The 18917-nt window shown below is 40.2% G+C and overlaps 1 protein-coding gene across 1 annotated transcript in view; it reads right to left on the bottom strand.

Annotated features, from left to right (window-relative positions):
• MYH15 (myosin heavy chain 15) overlaps positions 1–18917 on the bottom strand; it is a 154133-nt gene that overhangs the window by 104988 nt on the left and 30228 nt on the right. Inside the window, 3 exon segments of the mRNA XM_046001581.1 lie at positions 4435–4605; positions 5210–5359; positions 9963–10081. Coding sequence (XP_045857537.1) covers positions 4435–4605; positions 5210–5359; positions 9963–10081 — 440 coding nt within the window.

Genomic DNA, 18917 nt, shown 5'->3' with positions numbered 1-18917 from the left:
CCTCAATGAAAACTGCACTAAATCATTTAAAAATTAAAACATCTCCTGGGATGGTGTCTGTTAACAACAGACATTGTGGCAATGCGTCACAAGGAGGGACAGCCCGCATCTCAAACAGTCACCTTCCACACGTGAGGACGGCCATCACGCTGGGAATCTAATGAAGCCAACTTCCATTTGGGGATGACTGGAAGCTTTATGATAAGCAAATGCATGTCATAGTTCAAAATGGAACAACCTAACCACAAAGGAGGGGGGGAAACATTGTTTTTTCAGGGTCTTCTCCATTTTTCCATTCCTCAGGAGGTGTAAAGCTTCTAATAAATATGATGCCCTCCAGCAAATTAATTTCCAAATAGGTCAGGAAAAAAAGTAATTATGTTCTGCCCTGTAGCATCAAATGTCCTCTATGGCACACTAAATGGTTTGAGTCCGTTGCCCTGACTCGGAACCCAAGGGCTCAGATGTCTCCCTCTTCAAATATTATCGATCCTGACTTCTCTCCTTTTATGTCTGTCACTTTCTTCCTATTTCCATTTCTGTCGTCCTGAGTCAGGACCTCTTCACTTCTCACCTGGCCAACGATGCAGCTCTGCGACTGCCTTACGTCATTAGCCTTTCCTCATGTTCCAGACCCTAGACACAAACCCACAGAATAAACCCCAGCAGCTCTAACTGCTCCATGGCCCAGCACAGAAGCCCTCTTTGGCTCCCCGCTGCCAAAAAGTAAGGTGTAAACTACTTAGCGTCTCTTCACAATCGGACCTTCTTTTTTTTCTTCCAGCTGTGTATCCTATGTGCTATGAGGCTACCTAACGGTTTTGAATGTGACCTTTGCACTTACTCACCCCTAGGCCTTTGCTCTTCCCGGTCCCTCCATCTGCTCACTGTCTTCCTCTCTTCACCTGCTAAAATCATAATCATATCTTAAGAACCAGCTGAAATTTTATACTCTTTCCTACCAGGCCTTCCAAGATTCCCACAGGCAGAGGCGACTTCAGCTCTTCTGAGTTCTGTGGGCCTTTGTGCCTTTCCTGCATTTATACGAGACATATTTTTACACTGATTAGACTTACAAATCTCCTACTTGACTGCATACTTCCTAAGGGCAAGTGCTACTTATAACAACTGCTTAAGTTTTCTACAGCATTTAATTCTAAGTCTTACAACACAGTAGTGTGGCATTAGACCTAAAATTAAGGCCCAACATCATGTGTGCCTGGGCATCTGGGGAAAACTGAAAGGGCCTCAGGTGACCTAATCAAAAGCTCCCCTCCCCCATTGTGCTCCGTGGTTGAGGTCCCCTCGCCAAACAACCGTCCTCATTGTGGGACTGGACCCAGTGCCTTTATCCTTGAGTGGTGGGTTTCAGACCCTCTCAGCTCTCGGAATTATTCGAACAAGCCCATCACATCCTCCCTTGAGAATCAACAGTCACCTCATTCTATCCTTACTATAAAACCTGCCTCCCAGAGCCCCTCTTAGTCACTGTGCTCAGGAGGGCAACCAGCATGTGGCCACGCATGGCACCCAGTGTCCTTCTCCTCCAGGCTGTGAGTCTATGTGGCCAGTAAACTGTTGCCAACCTCATCCGTCCAGGGTCATGCGTCCTATGTTCAGCCAATACTACACCCAATGCAGGAATCCTTCCCTCACAAAGTAGCAAGGAAGTGATCAAAACAAGGAGCTGCTAAATCAATTTACTTGTCTTGTTAAAAAAATTAAAAGTTTTGGTCTTAGGAGGATGCCTTTCTGATGATACTCTGCACTCCTCTGCGATAGGATGATGCCTCTGGTGTGCATTTCTCACAGGCCTTAGCATAGTAGGTTCCGAGGGACTGAATGCAGGTCCCCAGCAAAGTTCTGTTCCGTAACTGATTGACAGGTAAGCACTAAGACATCCAGGTTCGAGCTTTGGGATCTGGGCTGCTTTGCTGTGGGCAGTAGTCAGGCGGAAAGAGTTGTAACCAAAAGTTTGGAGCAACACATTTCAAGGAAATACTCATGGGTGTGCAAGAGAGAACACGATATTAATGGGATTCATTCTATAATAAGAAAACCAGACTTAGCATACCCAAAGAATCCCACCTGGGAGGCAACAACACATATTGCCAAGATGCTACCAGGATTTAAATTATTTTAGAAACAGTATCACTGTAAAGGAACGATAAAAATTTATTGGGACAAGTCAGGGAAATAAGGTAAAAAATGCAACCGAGCTAGGTAATACAGTTTGGAGTTAAAAACAGGTAAGATGGAGTATTGCAGCTACTTTTCTTTCACAGCTGGTAATATTCTAAAACCTTATCCAAATCCCCATTGTAAGAGGAACTTTTGCAAAAGGGCTGAATTATTGGGAAATGGAGGCAGCCTCTCAAGGTGACTACCATGACAGGAGCAACAAGGTTTTAAATGTATAATTTTGAATGTATTTTTCTAATACAATACCTATGCAAAAACCATAAATATGTAGTCATATGTTACTACTTTAACGTCTTAATTATCAATGCCCAAGTTCTAAACAAATGAGAATATTTCAAGCAATGAAATAAGTGTGAACTAATCCCATAATAGATTTGTTCACTGCATATATAAGAGAAGAAGGTCACTGTATGCTTGACAACCAAATTAGCAGTTAAAGGTGGTGTCAAAAATACATTTTTTTTTAGTTTGACAAACATTTTTGTAAACATAAAAATTTGAAATTTTTATATATGAAAATCCCTCTTCTTATATACACACACAGATGCATACTCTAAGGCATTTTGTACATATTGATGTATTTCAGTTCTTTTAAATTTGGAAAACTACTCATGATTCATTCTATTTCAAGGAGTAAGTTTGGTCATTAATATTTACAACAAATTTTCTTCACGTAGCCTGAACTAGCTCAACGGTTCTTTTCAAAATATAGAATCATGTCGAGCAAGGTTTTAGTATTCCTCATTTGCCTGACCTGAACACCTTTGAAATCATTCACAGGAAGCCAAAGACTTATCTTTTCATCCTATCATCTGGTCAGGGTTTTTTGTTTGTTTGTTTCCTCATTTTACTGTATCAGTAGAAAATGCAACAGGAAATTACATCCATGTTGCAAGTGTGTTATTTGGAATCACTGAGACTGGACACAAATGAGACAATGGGCTTCAGATCAGCTAAAAATCAGTAATGTTCATAGACCTGAGTCTGAACAATGTCTATGCTCCACCTTCCTGCCCCAAAATGGTATCTCACCGTAATCACAATAAGCAGATACCACAGGTGACAATTGCTAAAAACCAAATCTGTCCCCCCAGTTCTTTAGTTTCATTTCTCAGCTTGAACAATGCCAGCAAACATTCACCACACCATGGTTGGGCCATTACTATTATTCTTTTTAATCAGCTTAGAGGTTGGTTCATTAGCATTATTATTATTTTTTTAATCAGCCTGGCCTTCCTCTATGAAGTTCGCTGGTTATAGAATAAATAAAATCAATGGGACGTCCATTTCTGTTATGAATAATGGCTATTTTCTAGGAAGGTGTCATTTCTTCTAAAGTCTAATATATAAAGTTGATGGGACACTGATCAATAAAACCTGAAAAGGCCAGCAAAGACAGTGAGAGGGGAGGCACCCTAGCTCATTCCTGGCAAGGCTGTTGAGATTCAGATGCAACTGCTTAGCCAAAGAGAGCGTTCAGAACACTGAAAGCACTAGGCGTTGGCTTTCCCAGACCTGGCTCCAAAATTCACTGCAACCCACAGTGATAGCAAGACATGCCGCCACGCAGGCTCCCACAGACAAAGCCACAGAAAACACTATCCTCGATCCCCCTGGCAAACTCCGTTAATCCTTCCCAGAGCACATGGGAAGATTTCAGAGTGCGGGAACATCACTGAATTCAGAAACCATACACTGCAGCTAATTTACTAATAAGCCATGAAGGATTGTCATAAATTACTTAAACTAACTGGTACTTGTCCAATTAAATGAACAAACTACATCCTGCGAGGTAGTGGCCTTGAGGATTTATGACAGTTGTTTGTTTGCATGCTAAGTTGCCAAATTTCGTTAAGCTGCTCTGGGCCTAGTCATTCACCTTATGTTAATCAGCCAGGCCCTACAGTGCTCATATTTTCAGCTCTGTGTTTTTCCAGTCAAGAGCATGACCATTTTTAATCTCGACAAGTCTCCTCACGCATTAACAGTGGAGGCCATGCAATAAGCAGCAAAGGCATAGGGACAGTCTTGGCGGGAGGGGACGGAGGAGGGTAACTGACGTGAGGGTTTCCTTTTGTGCTGCACACAAAACCCATTAAGAGAGAACGTGCAGAGCCGTCCTGCCCCGTTTCCCATCCCCTGACAGAGCCCGAGTCCTAACATGGATCAATATGGCAAGCAGGGACGAGTCTCCTTAAACGAGAATGAACGAGGAGAAAAAACACACGTTACCTTCTCAACGAGATCTATGCAGGCTTGTAAATCCAGACCAAAGTTGATGGACACCCAGTCAATGCCTTCTTTTGCATATTCCTCTTGCTCCAGAACAAACATGTGTTGATTAAAGAACTGTTGTAATTTTTCATTGGTAAAATTAATGCACAGTTGCTCAAGGCTGTTATACTTCAAAGAGGTGATTAGATAGGAAGAAGAGATAAAGGTAAAATTGAGCGAATGGTAGCTATTTGAGGTGATGGGTATGTTAATTAACTAAACTATGATTATTTCACAATGCAAATAGGTGCCAAACCAGCAAGTGACATACCCAAAACATATGCCTTTTTTAATTGTCAAATATATCTCAATTAAAAAAAATAATAAAACTGAAGTCCATTTAGAAAAATGTAGGAGAATGTCATAACCACAATCAGTATGATGGCAAATAGACCCAACAAGTAATGAATCCTCAATTAAATTTCTACCTCCTTCAGATATACCTGCAAACTAAAAATTATGATAATAAGATAACAAGTAATCATATCAAAATTCAAAATCATTCTTTTATTTCTTTTTACCTTTATTTAAGGCTGAATTAAGTTTTAGTTCTATTAATTGTAATAATTATTATCATTTTTATTATTAATAATAGCACTTTTCCAACCAGAGTGGCTTAAGTTCTCACAGAATGAATCCCATCACACTTTGGCTACATCTTGTGACGTTCAGTTCACATTCTCTGATCTCCTGATAAATACGCATTGAGTTCCTTCTAACCTGATATACTTACATCAAGGATTTCAAAACCAGTGATGTCAAGAATGCCAATGAAGAATTGTCTTGACAGCTTGGCATCCAGTGCCCTGTTGATTCGTGTCACCAGCCACTTAAACATCCTTTCATAGATTGACTTGGACAGGGCGCCAACGGCATAGGTCACCTGGAAATCACATTGAAAGCTCTCCACATCTGCCAGCGGTGTACATTTTAATCCCGGGCCTTTTCTATCAGCAGCCACCTTCTAGTAAAACCGGGATCTATTTACTGACTTTCTGTGGCTCTAGCGTGCTGCTGAGATGATACAGGAGAGGAAATGTAATACAATGAGAAGAAAGGGAGAAAGAAGCAAGGAAAGGAGGAAAGGGAGGAGGGGAGGAGAAGAAACCTAGAGGCCAGCCAGACACTCCTGTTCAAAGAAATCATGTTCCTTTTATCAAAGGACCAACTTTCTGGGGGTAACGTGGTGATGCATTCTCAAAGTGTGGTCTGAAGACCGGCAGCATCAGCACCGCCTGGGAGCATATTAAAGATGCTGACCCTCAGGATCTCGGCATCCAGTCCCAGACCTATGAATCTGAACCAGTACCCTCACACGATCACCTGGGGGATTCCTGTGCACCATGAAGTCTGCAAAATACTGGTAGAGCAGGGTAGGGATCTGGAATGCCCTTGTCTGCTGCTGCTGTTGCCACTAATAAATTGTCTGACCTTTGGCAAGTGGCCTAACCTCTCTAGATTGTGGTCTCTTCACCTGAATAATGTTCTTGAAGGTTCTTTCTGGCCTCAGCTTCCGCATTCTTTATTCTATCAGTCCCCAGGGCTGCTCTCAACCCCCTGTGGGGAGAATGGCAATTTAGTGCATCAATCTGACTCAGATTCTCCTACCCTAAAACTCAGGCTGCATTTCCCATCCCTGGAGGTATGTGGCAAAGGCTTTAACGTAACCTACTGGGGAGAGCTCCAGACTCTGTGCTGGGCTGATGCCATATAAATGCAGATGCCACTTCCACAACGCAAAGGTGCTGCCGTAGTAGCGGGTTTCTGACAGACTCCAAGTAGGAGTGAATTTCAGTTGGACGTTCTCCAAACCTGGAAGCAGAATGGGCTCCAACCACTTAACATTTAAAATAGGCCTATCCCATCCATCCTTCAGCGGCCCAGGAGAGAGCACGCAGCAGGAGCCAGTTGGTGTCTGGTGGTGATTTAGTGATGAGTCACCCACTCTCTGATCAGTTATCTTGAGTCATTTCCACAGTAATCCATAAGCCGGATGGCGTTACAGTTTTTTATTATGGGCGTCAAGAGCGCACCCGCACAAATAAAGCACCAGGAATGATTTTCATCCTCTGGAGCCCTGAGGAAATCACTCTCTGTCTACAGCAGTCACTTTGAAACTTTAAAAAGAACACGACAAACTTGCTTACCCCCTTTTAATTCCCTAAATATTCAGAAGTGGGGGTGGGAGAGAAACTGGTCGGGGTGGAGAGTAGTGAAGAAATGGGAAGAACCTGAAGATGTAGTCAGAGGAAGAAGGAGATGATACAGTGTCTGCTGACTGAAACCAGTAAACCAACATACGGCTTACTAATGAATCGTTTTCATCATTGTCTCTCCAGTGAAGGAGGACTTCGGCAGCTAGACCTACACTTCCACTTTTCAGGGACTACACGGACTCATTCCTTAGCTCTTTTTCAAATACCTCACAGGAGACCGATCATCGGGGAGCAATAGCACACAAGAGAACAAAAACAACCACCAGAAAGAAATGGAGTCAAATAGCCATATTCGTACCCACTTGGATCCCTGCCTTTCTCATCGGTAAAATAACAACACTAAGATATGCATCTGCCAAGGTTGTAGGAAGAGAGTCAATGAGACAGAGGATGTAAATATAACACAACATTTGGTGCTTCTTACCCAATACATGTTAGTTCCCGCTCTCCCATCCCCTTTCTGCTTTTATTACTTCCCCAACTTCACAGCAGTATTTACTACATTGCCTTGAGCAGTTCATCTTCGTAAGGTTCACCGTTTTTGACTATAAAATGGAAATATAAATAAGATCATTTTTGTAGGGGTGCCTGGGTGGCATAGTCAGTTAAGCACCCGACTCTTGATTTTGGCTCAGGTCATGACCTCAAGGTCATGAAATTAAGCCTTGCCTCAGGCTCCGTGCTGGGCATGGAGGCTGCCTGAGATTCTGTTTCTCCCTCTCCCTCTGCCCCTCCCCCTCCTAGCACTCTCTCTCTGCCCCCCCACCCAAAATCAGTTTTGTAGGCTTGTTGTCCAGTTGAATGAGAGATCTATACAAAGCATTTAACATATGCTCAGTGGTTACTATTACAATTTTTGTCATTATTAAACCTTTTTAAATTAAAACAATTTCTTCCTAAAGGCCAGAGTTAGAACTCTCGTGGAATCATGAAATACTGGACCTGAAGGACCTTAGTTCTTGAGAGTGATGTGTAGTGGCTCTCAGCTGCATATGGGACCTGCCCCTGAAGGAGGAGCGCATTTGAAAACAGGCAGGGTTTTCTTCCAGGTGTCATCATGACTGAGTACTACTGGCAGTGAGCACCTGGGAGCAAGAATCCAAAACCCCTACCATGGGCAGGACACACTCATACCTGAAGGACCGTCCCATTTAGATGCCGGTCACTCCTCTGCTGAGACACAGAGGAATTCCACCTCTTCACTGGGTTCACCAAGAGGTGAAGGTATTTGATCAAAGTCTCAGAGTTAGTCAACACTGAGCTGGAACCAAATTCTGTAAGTGTTAACACTGCAAGAATTTTTGCCATCTTTTGCAATTGTCATCAACAGAGCATATACATCTCTATTCTTAGCAGTGGCAATTGTCTCTATAAAGTCAGTAAAGTTCCTAAGAAAAGAAAAGCCTTACAGTGTGTTTTCTTACTCTCTCTCCAGGAGCAGGAGAAAGAGAAAGACAGAAAGGATGGAAGATGAGGATTTTTTTTTTCTTTTAATGTTGGATAATAATACATTAGCTTGCTTCACTGGTTCTATTATAGTAAAGGCTGGTTGTAACTCAGTTCCTGAGAACACAATATTAAAGAGGCGAAGGTTTGATTTCAGTCCTCCTTTGGGCTCATTAGTTTTACACAGAGCAAGTCCCTGTTCCATAATCATAGCATGTCATGCATGCACGTTGTGGCGAATATGTTAAAAAGCAAGAAACTGCCAAACACCCCTAACCTCACTACAAGCAATAGCTCAACTACATGTTCTGCTGATCATGGTTCAAATTCAGCTCCATATTTAGTTTATCTTGATGGCTATGGAGCACCAACTACTTGCAGGGCACTGTGCTAGAGACCAAGGGTACCAAAATGAACTAATCACAGTCCACAGCCTAAAGGAGGTCTGGTGAGAAGGGAGAATAAAAATAGAAACTCATGGGTTCCGTCTAGTATTATGACAGAGGTAGAATTATTGATAGATAGAGTAAGTTAAACTAAGAGATTGATGAAATGTTTTAAATAACATAGTCATGCCAGATGATTTAATATGCCAAAAAGAAATAGAGTTTATTGTCATCAAATAACCGCCTTCTATCACATATTCGTACATTTGTCTGTCACATTTTCAGGTTTAGAATGTATGTAGAGTAAGACCATCTAAATGTCACCCGAATATTAGCTATGCGCCCTTTGCAGTGTTCCTTATGTTCCCTAACCCTGGGATTCCCCAACTGGGAAATCGGAGCAGTATGCCTGCTCTCTTTACCTCTGAGTGTTGTTGTAAGAACAGAAGGAAACGATGCCTGTGAATGCTTTAGACATACTCCATGTGATCATACCATTCCCTCTCTGCAGAAAGAGTACATTTCTCAGCCCCCTTGTAGCTAAGAGGGTCACCTGACTTACTTTCACTGATAGAATGTTAGTGAAAATGACATCACTTCTAGCCCCAAGCAATAAAGGTGGGTGTACTTTACAAATGATCCGTTCACTGTGAGCGGCAACTTTGGAGGCCATGTGTTCCGGGGGGCTGAACTACAATCTGGAAGAAGGCAGTCCATTCTGCATGGGACTTGATTTAAGAGAGAATGTGTAGTTTACTGTCAGCTGAGATTTCAGTGTGTATGTGTTTCTGCAGGATGGCTACCATACATTAGAGACGTAAATTATTTTGGAATGCACTAGCACACTTAGATGGTCTCATTACCCGGCATCCCTGGGAACATTTGCTGCATTCTGACAGAGCCTCGGGATCAGCAGTCCTCAGAGCATTTGTTATTTTATCATTAAAACAATTCTCCTGGCTGCAGCACAAAAGCTACCTGACCCTCCATCTCTCATTTCTGCTCTTAACACCCCTCCTTCAAATATGAACTTCAGCCGATATTTTAAAACCCTATCTCAACTACGGTGCCTGTTACTCTAAAAAGTCAATATTCCAAATAGGAGAGGGGGGATGCCAAATTGCTAATTTTCTTCATGTCGGAACTAACAGCTTTGAAAGGTTCTTAGCCAGACAACAAAGATGTTGGTCACAAGTAAAGGGCTTGCCTCCACCTGCAAAGAGATTTGTTACCTATGAGAAAAGTATCAAATGGTATCTTAAGAATCCGGAAAGATTCTTAACCCAAGATCACTTACTGTGGTAGGCATCACCAGTGAAAACATTCCAAATACTCCTCACAGGAGCTCTTAGTTGCTTTTTTGTAAAATAGCAAGTACAATATGTATACAATTATTACAAGATCATAGAGTCATAATGCTCTGGAAGTATCACCTTACCTGTTCTACATTTTGACCTCTAGTAACATATTCATTCCCAACTTTGATTCTAGGATGGATCAAGCCCTTTACCAGCTCAGAGGAATTAATGCCCAAGAGGAAAGCAGCTTTGTCAGCACCTGGTCAGAAGAAAGGAAGGGAGGCAAGGAGGGAAAGGGGGAGAGGGGAAGAGGGGGGAAGAGAAGAAGGGGAAGGGAAGGGAGGAAAAGGGAAAGGAAAACATCGTTAAAATTCATTCTATTGGGCGCCTGGGTGGCTTAGTGCTTAAGTGTCTGCCTGTGCCTTAGGTCATGATCCCAGAGTTCTGAGATCGATGCCCACATAGGGCTCCCTGCTCCACTAGAAGCCTCCTTTCCCTCTCCTATTCCCCCTGTTTGTGTTCCCTCTCTCTCTCTCTGTCTCTCTCTCTGTCAAATAAATAAGTCAAATCTTAAAAAATAAAATAAAATAAAATTCATTCCATTATAAGAAAGGGGAGCCCTCCTACACTGTTGGCAGCAATGCAAGCTGGTGCAGCCACTCTGGAAAACAGCATGGAGGTTCCTCAAAATGTTGAAAATAGGACTACCCTATGACCCAGCAATCGCACTACTGGGTATTTACCCTAAAGATACAAATGTAGTGATCTGAAGGGGCCCGTGCACCCCAATCTTTATAGCAGCAATGTCCATAATAGCCAAACTATGGAAAGAGCCTAGATGTCCATCAACAGATGAATGGATAAAGAAAATGTGATATATACACACACACACACACACACACACACACACACTGGAATATTATAAAGCCATCAAAAAACCCTGAAATCTTGTCATTTGCAATGACATGGATGGAACTAGAGGCTATTAAGCTAAGCGAAGTAAGTCAATCAGAGAAAGACAATTATCATATGATCTCATTGATATGAGGAATTTGAGAAACAGAGGATTATAATTATAATTATAATTAATATATATGATTAATATATGATTAATAATTATAATTTGAGACAGAGGATTATAGGGGAAAGAAGGGTAAAGTGAAAAAGGTGAAACCAGAGAGAGAGACAAACCATAAGAGACTCTCAGTCTCAGGAAACAAACTGAGGGATGCTGGGGGATGGGAGGGTAGGAAGAGGGTGGCTGGGTGATGGACATTGGGGAGGGTATGCTATGGTGAGTGCTGTGAATTGTGTAAGACTGATGAATGACAGACCTGTACCCCTGAAACAAATAATATTTGTCAATAAAAAAAAATTTTTAAATTCATTCCATTATAAGAAAAAGACTCCCCAGAGAATGAGAGGAGGGTTGGCTTAGACGGATGTAGCAAGGTAGACTGTAGTTTTGATATAAAATGTCTGAATCCTAAATGTTTAAAAGACTTTAGTTCTTGGAAATGCAAATCAAACCACAACGAAGTATCACTTCACACCCACCAGACTTGCTATAATCAAAAAGACAGACAATAACAAGTGTTGGTGAAGGTGTGGAGAAACCGAAACTGTCACACATTGTTGGTTGGATCGTAGCATAGTATAGCCACTATGGAAAACAGTTTGGCAGCTACTGAAAAGTTAGAGGTACTTCAGGAATCAGAAATTCTACTGCCAGGTATAGACCTAATAGAAGTGAAAACATATGTTCACACAAAAAATTGCACACAAATATTTCTATCAATATTATTTGTAACAGTCAAAAGTAGAAAAACCCAAACATCCATCAACTGATGAACGGATAAACAAAATGCGGCATAGAGATACAACGGAAACTTTTTCAGCCATTGGAAAGGAAGGAAGTATTGATGCATGCCACAACGTGGATCAAACCTGAAAATGTTACGCTAAGTGAAAGAAGCCAGAAACAAAAGGCACACACAATGTGTGATTCCAATTATAGGGACTCCCCAAAATAGGCAAATCGAAAGAACAGAAAGTAGCCTCTGTGGTTGCTAGAAAGAGAATGGGATGAGTAGTAACTACCAGTGGGTACAGGATTCTTTTTGTGTTATTTTTTCCTCAAGTTTTTGTTTAAATTCCAGTTAGTTAAGATACAGCATAGTACTAGTTCCAAGTGTAGAAAAGGAATCTTTTTGAAGTAATGGAATGTTCTGGAATTAGATAATGGTAATGGTTATACAATCTTGTGATTATGCTAAAACTCACTGAGCTGTATATTTTAAAAGGGTGAATTTTATGGCATGTGAATTATACCTCAGTTGTAAAAACAATCTACTTCTTGATACTGGCCCTCTTCTGAAAAGAAATATTTCTCTGGCAGATGTGGAAAATCTTATCTTTATTATTTGCCTATTTTTCCCTTCTACATATGTACTTGTAGATTCTTTCAGTGAAACAGGGACTTGGGCCATGTAATTTGAGAATTCAAGACAACCACCAGTAATCAACATAAGCCAGGACCCTTGTATTTATCAAAAACCTTTTCCTGTGAAGTCTCTGATTGCTCCATAGTGCCCTCTGCTGCCCAACAAGAATACTCACAACCCACACAATGACATTCTAAAACAGTGCTTCCATTTTCTACAGAAGTGGGGGAAGGATGAGTGTTACCAGAGTAAATAAGCGTGTATCACATCTCGTGTTTTTAAAAATGATGATAATACAAGAGAAAGACACGGGCAAAAAATTATAAGCACATTTCCAATTGTAAATTTCTTCAGTTATCAAATAAAAGGAATATTTCACTCTTCTGAAACAACTGGCGCATTCTAGATTTTTAGATGCATTCTGATGTATGCTAGTATATCTGATGTAGTCACTTTGTAAAATAATGTCTTACCATAGAGGGAAATGCAGTCTTTCCTTAGCTCACTAAGAAACACAAGATTTCCTAAGCAATAACCACAGACAGGGAAGGAATTAAAAACAAAAAACAATTAGAGAGCTAATATGTTATTTGTATTATCTATATCCATTTCCTTTGTGGGCCTTTGAAATTTTCACAAAGGCTTAAAAAGCTTGAAATGTTTATTTGCTTCTTAACTAAAATCAATACATATTATACATACATTTCTACAAGCTACACACCTACTCTATGTCAGTGATAATGGCCCAGGTACTCAGTTGCTATGAAACCTTTCAAAACGCAAAGCCTATTTGGGAAAATAGATGGAAAAATCAAAAGTAGAGCCGACGTGTTCATCCTATGCTGAGATGTCCGTGCTAAGAGTGCTATGTTTGGAGACAAAAGCATGATTAGTTAAAGTGGAGAATTCGGTGGATCCAAACCATGCCCTTTTTGCACTGGAAGGGACTTTAAAAAGCACATAAGCTAGAATAAAAATATTTAAAAGAAAGAGAGAAATGTAACGTGTCTGACAAATCCGAGTGAAAATGAATACTAACTGACAATGTGAAAAACGAACTATTCCACAGTATCTGTTTAGGGAAAAAAAAGCCAGGAGTTCAGTTTTCTGAGCTTTGGAAGCATTCAGATGGACAATACAGGTAATAATAGCCTCAAACTCGTGCCTCCTTTTCCCAGTGTTAAGGACAGTCCTTTAAGTCTATTTTTATCCATGAACAAAGGAAACCCAAATTCTCTGTACAATATCCCAACTTAGGCTCTAACAGAAATAGCATCCAACATTACAGAATTATTTCCCACCCACTCCAGAGACAGCCAGGTATCTACGGAGAAGTAGTATAGTTTGCATTTATCCTACAGGTGTATATCTTTACACATTCTCCAGTTTTCTGTTCTGTTTTGTTTAGATAGAAAACAATAGTCATCTCGTTCTAAAAAATAAATTACTTCATTTGCACTAAGTTTCACAACCAAGGTGAAAATAGTTTAAGTCTATGAATAACTATCCATCTGCCATTTAGGAAATGTTTATTATGAATACAGCAAGGTCGGTAAATACATTTTCATCCTATGACCTGATGTGTTCTCAAAAGAGGCTTTATGAGATTCTTACCATCATGCCCCAGGACCTTGTGAATAAACCCATGGATTTTAATTAGGCTGTCTGATAGTTTAGCCAGAGCAGGTGTTCTCAAACATTGGCATGGATCAAAATAGCCTGGAGAGCTCATAAAGGCACAAAGGACTCGGTTTGCTGAAGGTGGTTAGGGTCTGGGCCTGTTTCTATCATGCTTCCCGGGTGATTCTGACATACATCAAGATTTAAGAACAGAGTCCATATTATAGTGATCCTCAAACTTGGCCGCACATTGGGGTTACCTGGCAAGATGCCGAAACAGACAATGAGGCTTGTACCTACCCAGATTGGTCTGGGTGAGGCCTGGGCTCCATAAATTCCAAAGCTCCTTGGGTGATTCCAGTGTTAAGCACAGTTTGAGAGCTACTCTCTAGAGAATGGTAGCCAGGTCTAGTAATTACATTTTTTTTTTAAGATTTTGTTTGTTTATTTATTTATTTGAGAGAGAGAGAAAAAAAAAAAAACCACATGTGAGCAGGGTGAGGAAAGGATGAGGAGAGAGAGGGAGGAGGGAAGAATTTCAAGCAGACTCTGCACTGAACAGAGAGCCTGACACAGGGCTGGATCCCAGGACTCTGACATCATGACTTGAACTAAAACCAAGAGTCGGAGGCTTAGCTGACTGAGCCATCCACGCACCCCTAGTAAGTACATTTTGAAGTCAAGAAGATAGAATGAAGTCTGACTTTATCTGAAAACAAGTAAGGGGGTAGAGAAAAACAAAAGAAAATTTTCTCCAACTTTACAATTTCATCCTAGTTCAATCCCATATGTAAACAATCAGATATAAAGAAAGGAACCAAGTCCAGTTTTGTCAGTCCACAACCTGGCTAATGTGGAAGAGGGTTAAAAGAATGGATTTCAACTGTCAGCCTTTTATGTAGGCTTATAATATTGTTTCTGAGCTGTTCATAATTCCCTAATTTATTGAAGAAAGTTTACTGATCACTTGCTATGTGCAAGGCCTAAGTGCTAGGTGCTATAGCAAAAGTGTTAAACGAGAGAGAAAGTTGGAAATCAAGGAGTTTATAATCTATGAGACCAAATAAAACAAACAAACAAAAATAACAAGTCAGTAAAACAATTGCTAATCAGAGACAAAGAAATCAATGATTATGAAAGTTTAAAAGAAGGAGAGATCCCTTCTAGACTGCCTGATCCGGGAAGTTTTCAAAAAAGAAATGATTTGATCTGAGCCTTGAAAGATGAGAAGAGTTTTAATAGGCAAATAGAAGAAGAACAAGAATTTCTGAAACAGAACAGCATGACTTACAAGCATTGCAGTAGGAGAGAACCTGTATGGTCAAAGACTAGACCACAAAGTCAGGGAGTGAGCAGTAAACTGAGAAAAGCAAGTGATTTCTGGTCACAGAAGGCTTCTGATGCCAATCACTATAAGGGCTTCACTGAATAAAGGGGAAACATTAAAGAGACTTTTATCAAAGAAATGGCATAGAGTCAGGCTTCACAATGATTAATTTTGTGCACATATGCAAGACAGACCAGCCCAGGAAGAGAGAAAGTGAACCCATTGTAAGATGCCAACATGCAAGGTGCTGATGGTCTAAATTGGTAATAAGAAATGGAGAAAGACTGAGAAACATGACCAAGAGGGTCCTGACATGAGAAGTAGAGGAAGGGGCATGGGTTAAGGGTTCGGTTCTACAAGGCTGTTACTCCCCCACTTCAGATGCCAGTTGTAAGTCCAAGTTGTCTCTTGGGCTATTGACTCACAGGCAATAAATCATGGCTCCAGTGACCCCCTCCTTGGGTTCAGTTAATTTGCTAAGGGTTCACAGAACTCAAAGGAACATTTTACTTACTATAGCAATAGTTTGTTATAAAAGATATAACTCAGGAACAGCCAGATGGGATAGAAGGCAGAGGGCAAGGTATAGGAAAAGAGTGCCGAGCTTCCATGCCCTCTCATTTTCCTCCCCAAATCTTCAAGTGTTCACCAACCTGGAAGCTCTCCAAACCTGTCCTTTTGGGGTTTTAATGGAGACTGCATTTCAAGGACATGACTGGTTAAATCATTGGCCACTGGTGCTGGAAATTGATCTTTAGTCCTCTCCTCTCCCCGATTGGAGGTAGGACTGAAAATTCCATCTGTCTAACCACATGGTTAGTTCTTATGGTGACCAGCCTGCATCCTTAGGTACAGTCCAAAAGTCACCTCATTAACAACAAAATCACTCGTATTGCTCTCATCACTTAGAAAATTTCAAGGGTTTTAAGAACTCTGTGTCAGAAACTGGAGCAAAGATTAAATATGATTTATTTTATTATAAATCACAATATCACAGTAGGAGATAGGATTAGAGAGATTTAAGAAGTATCACAGAAGACAAGGAGACTATGATGAGAACTTGGGGTTTAAGAGTGCCTGGGTAACTCAGTCAGTTGAGCACCCAACTCTTAGTTCTGGCTCAGGTCATGATCTCAGGGTCCTGGGATTAAGTACCTCACTGGGCTCTGCTTGATGATTCTCTCTCTCCCTCTACCTCTGTCCCTCCCACCCTTGGTACACACACACACACACACTCAATAAATAAATAAATCTTAAAAAAAAAAAGGACTTGGTATTTAAGTGAGATGGGAGCTATTGATGAGTCTAGAGTGAGGAGAAGACATGAACTGACCCATGAAAGGATCACCACTGGCTGTTCTGTGCAGAACTATCAGTAATGAGGCAAGGGTGAAGATAGGGAGACCAATAAAGAAGCTACTGCAATAATCTGGTAAGAAACAATGGCTCAAGCTAGATGGTAGCACTGGACATGGTCTTGGTGTATAAATAGTGATAAGTTGTTTTTTTTTTTTTTTAAAGATTTTATGTATTTATTTGACAGAGAGAGATCACAAGTAGGCAGAGAGAGTGAGAGGGAAGCAGGCTCCCCGCCGAGCAGAGAGCCCGATGTGGGACTCGATCCCAGGACCCTGAGATCATGACCTGAGCCGAAGGCAGCGGCTTAAACCACTGAGCCACCCAGGCGCCCTAAATAGTGATAAGTTTTATATATATTTAAAAGTAGACACAGCAAGGCGGAGACAAAGGAGTTCAGGATGATGCTAAGAGTCAGGGCAACTGAGAGAATCCAGTTGATATTTACTAAAGACGGAGAAGTGAAGAGTTGGTAGCAGGGGCAGAGTGAGGTGAAGAGTTCAATTCTACACATGTTGAGTTTGTGATGATAACCTAGGAAACAGGCAGAGAACAGATTCAAGAATTGATCCCACCATCCCAACAGCAGTTAGAAGTGGGAAAGGTGAGGACGCTCCGGCAAAGAATCTGAGAAGGAACCACCAGGGAGATTGGATGACATCACGTGCATCGCTTTCTTACATGTATTTTCCAATAAATAAGCACTCCTAGCTTTCTTAATGAAAACAATTCCTGACAAAACTATTTCAAAGGGTAGAAAAAGAAAAAGAAAGACAAAAACCACAAAATAAAGCCAAATAAGATGTCACAAAAGCATATTTTAATATGCTAATATAGAAGAGGTTTACATAACTCACAGGTCCTTTACTTCATTCTCATCTGTGCTCAAGTGTTCTCTTCCCTGAGGGGATTTTCTGACGCTCTATCTACAAGAACCCCCTAATCCCTATTATTCTTTATTCTTCTGCTCTGCTTTATTTTTTCCATGATGACTTCATGTGTATTTATTTGTCTGTTTATGTATACTATTTACCTCTCACATTAGGCAGCAAGATAGGGATGATATGGTCTCAGATATATCCCCAGCACCAGAACAGTGCCAGTCCTATGCACTGACCTCAAAAATAACTTGATGAACAATAAAAACAAACAAACAAGCAACCCAATTCAAAAATGAACAAACTACTTGATATTGATATTTTCCCAGAGAAGATATGGCCTATCCACACATGAAAAAATACTCAACATCACTGATCACTAGGAAATGCAAACCAAAACCATAACGAGGTACTACCTTAAACCCATTAGGATGGCTACTACAAAAATTTTTTAATAGGAAATGATAAATGGTGATGAGTATGTGGAGAAATTGGTATCATTATGCATTGCTGGTGGGAATGTAAAATGATGCAGCCACTATGGCAAATCGTATGGTACAATTCCTCAAAAAAAAATTTAACATACAGTCGCCATTTAATCCAGCAAGTCCATCTCTGGGCACGTATAAAAGAATTGAATGTGGGGACTTGAATAGATATTTAACCATCAATGTTCACAACAGCATTAATCACAGTAATGCTTGAATAGATATTTAAACATCAATGTTCACAACAGCATTAATCACAGTAATGAAAGGTAGAAGCAACACAAGTGTCCATAAATGGATAAATAAAATGTGAACTATACATACACTGGAATATTATTCAGCTTTAGAAAGGAATGGAATTCTGACACACCCTATAACATGGACGAATCTTGGAGACATTATGCTAAGTGAAATAAGCCAGACAGAGAGAAAGACAAATACTTACATGAGATACCTAGAGTAGGCAAATTCATAGAGACAGAAAGCAGAATAATGGTTGAGAGGGGTGAGGTAAAGGGGGTAATAGGGAGTTATTAATAGGTAAGGAGTTTCAGCTTGGGATGATGAAAAGGTCCTGGAGATGGATACTGGTGATGTCTGCACAACACTGTGAATGTACTTAATATCACTGAACTACACACTTAAAAACAGTTAAAATGGTTAAAATGGTAACCTGTGTGTGTATATATATATATATATATATATATGTGTGTGTGTGTGTGCATGTGTGTATATGTATATATATATGTACAACATACATATATGTGTATATATATTTTTACAACTGAAAATATAAAAATTTTTAAAATCATTAAACTAAAATTAAAATTAATTTAAATTGAATATATATAATATAAATATATATAATATTATATATAATATATATAAATATAAATTAAATTAAATATCTAATATACATATATATAATATAAATATATATTTAAATATATATGTGTGTGTATGTTTATATATGTACAACATA

This window comes from Meles meles, chromosome 4 (genome assembly GCF_922984935.1).
Source record: "Meles meles chromosome 4, mMelMel3.1 paternal haplotype, whole genome shotgun sequence".
NCBI classification, from domain to species: domain Eukaryota; kingdom Metazoa; phylum Chordata; class Mammalia; order Carnivora; family Mustelidae; genus Meles; species Meles meles.
This window is presented reverse-complemented; position numbering and strand designations above follow the sequence as displayed.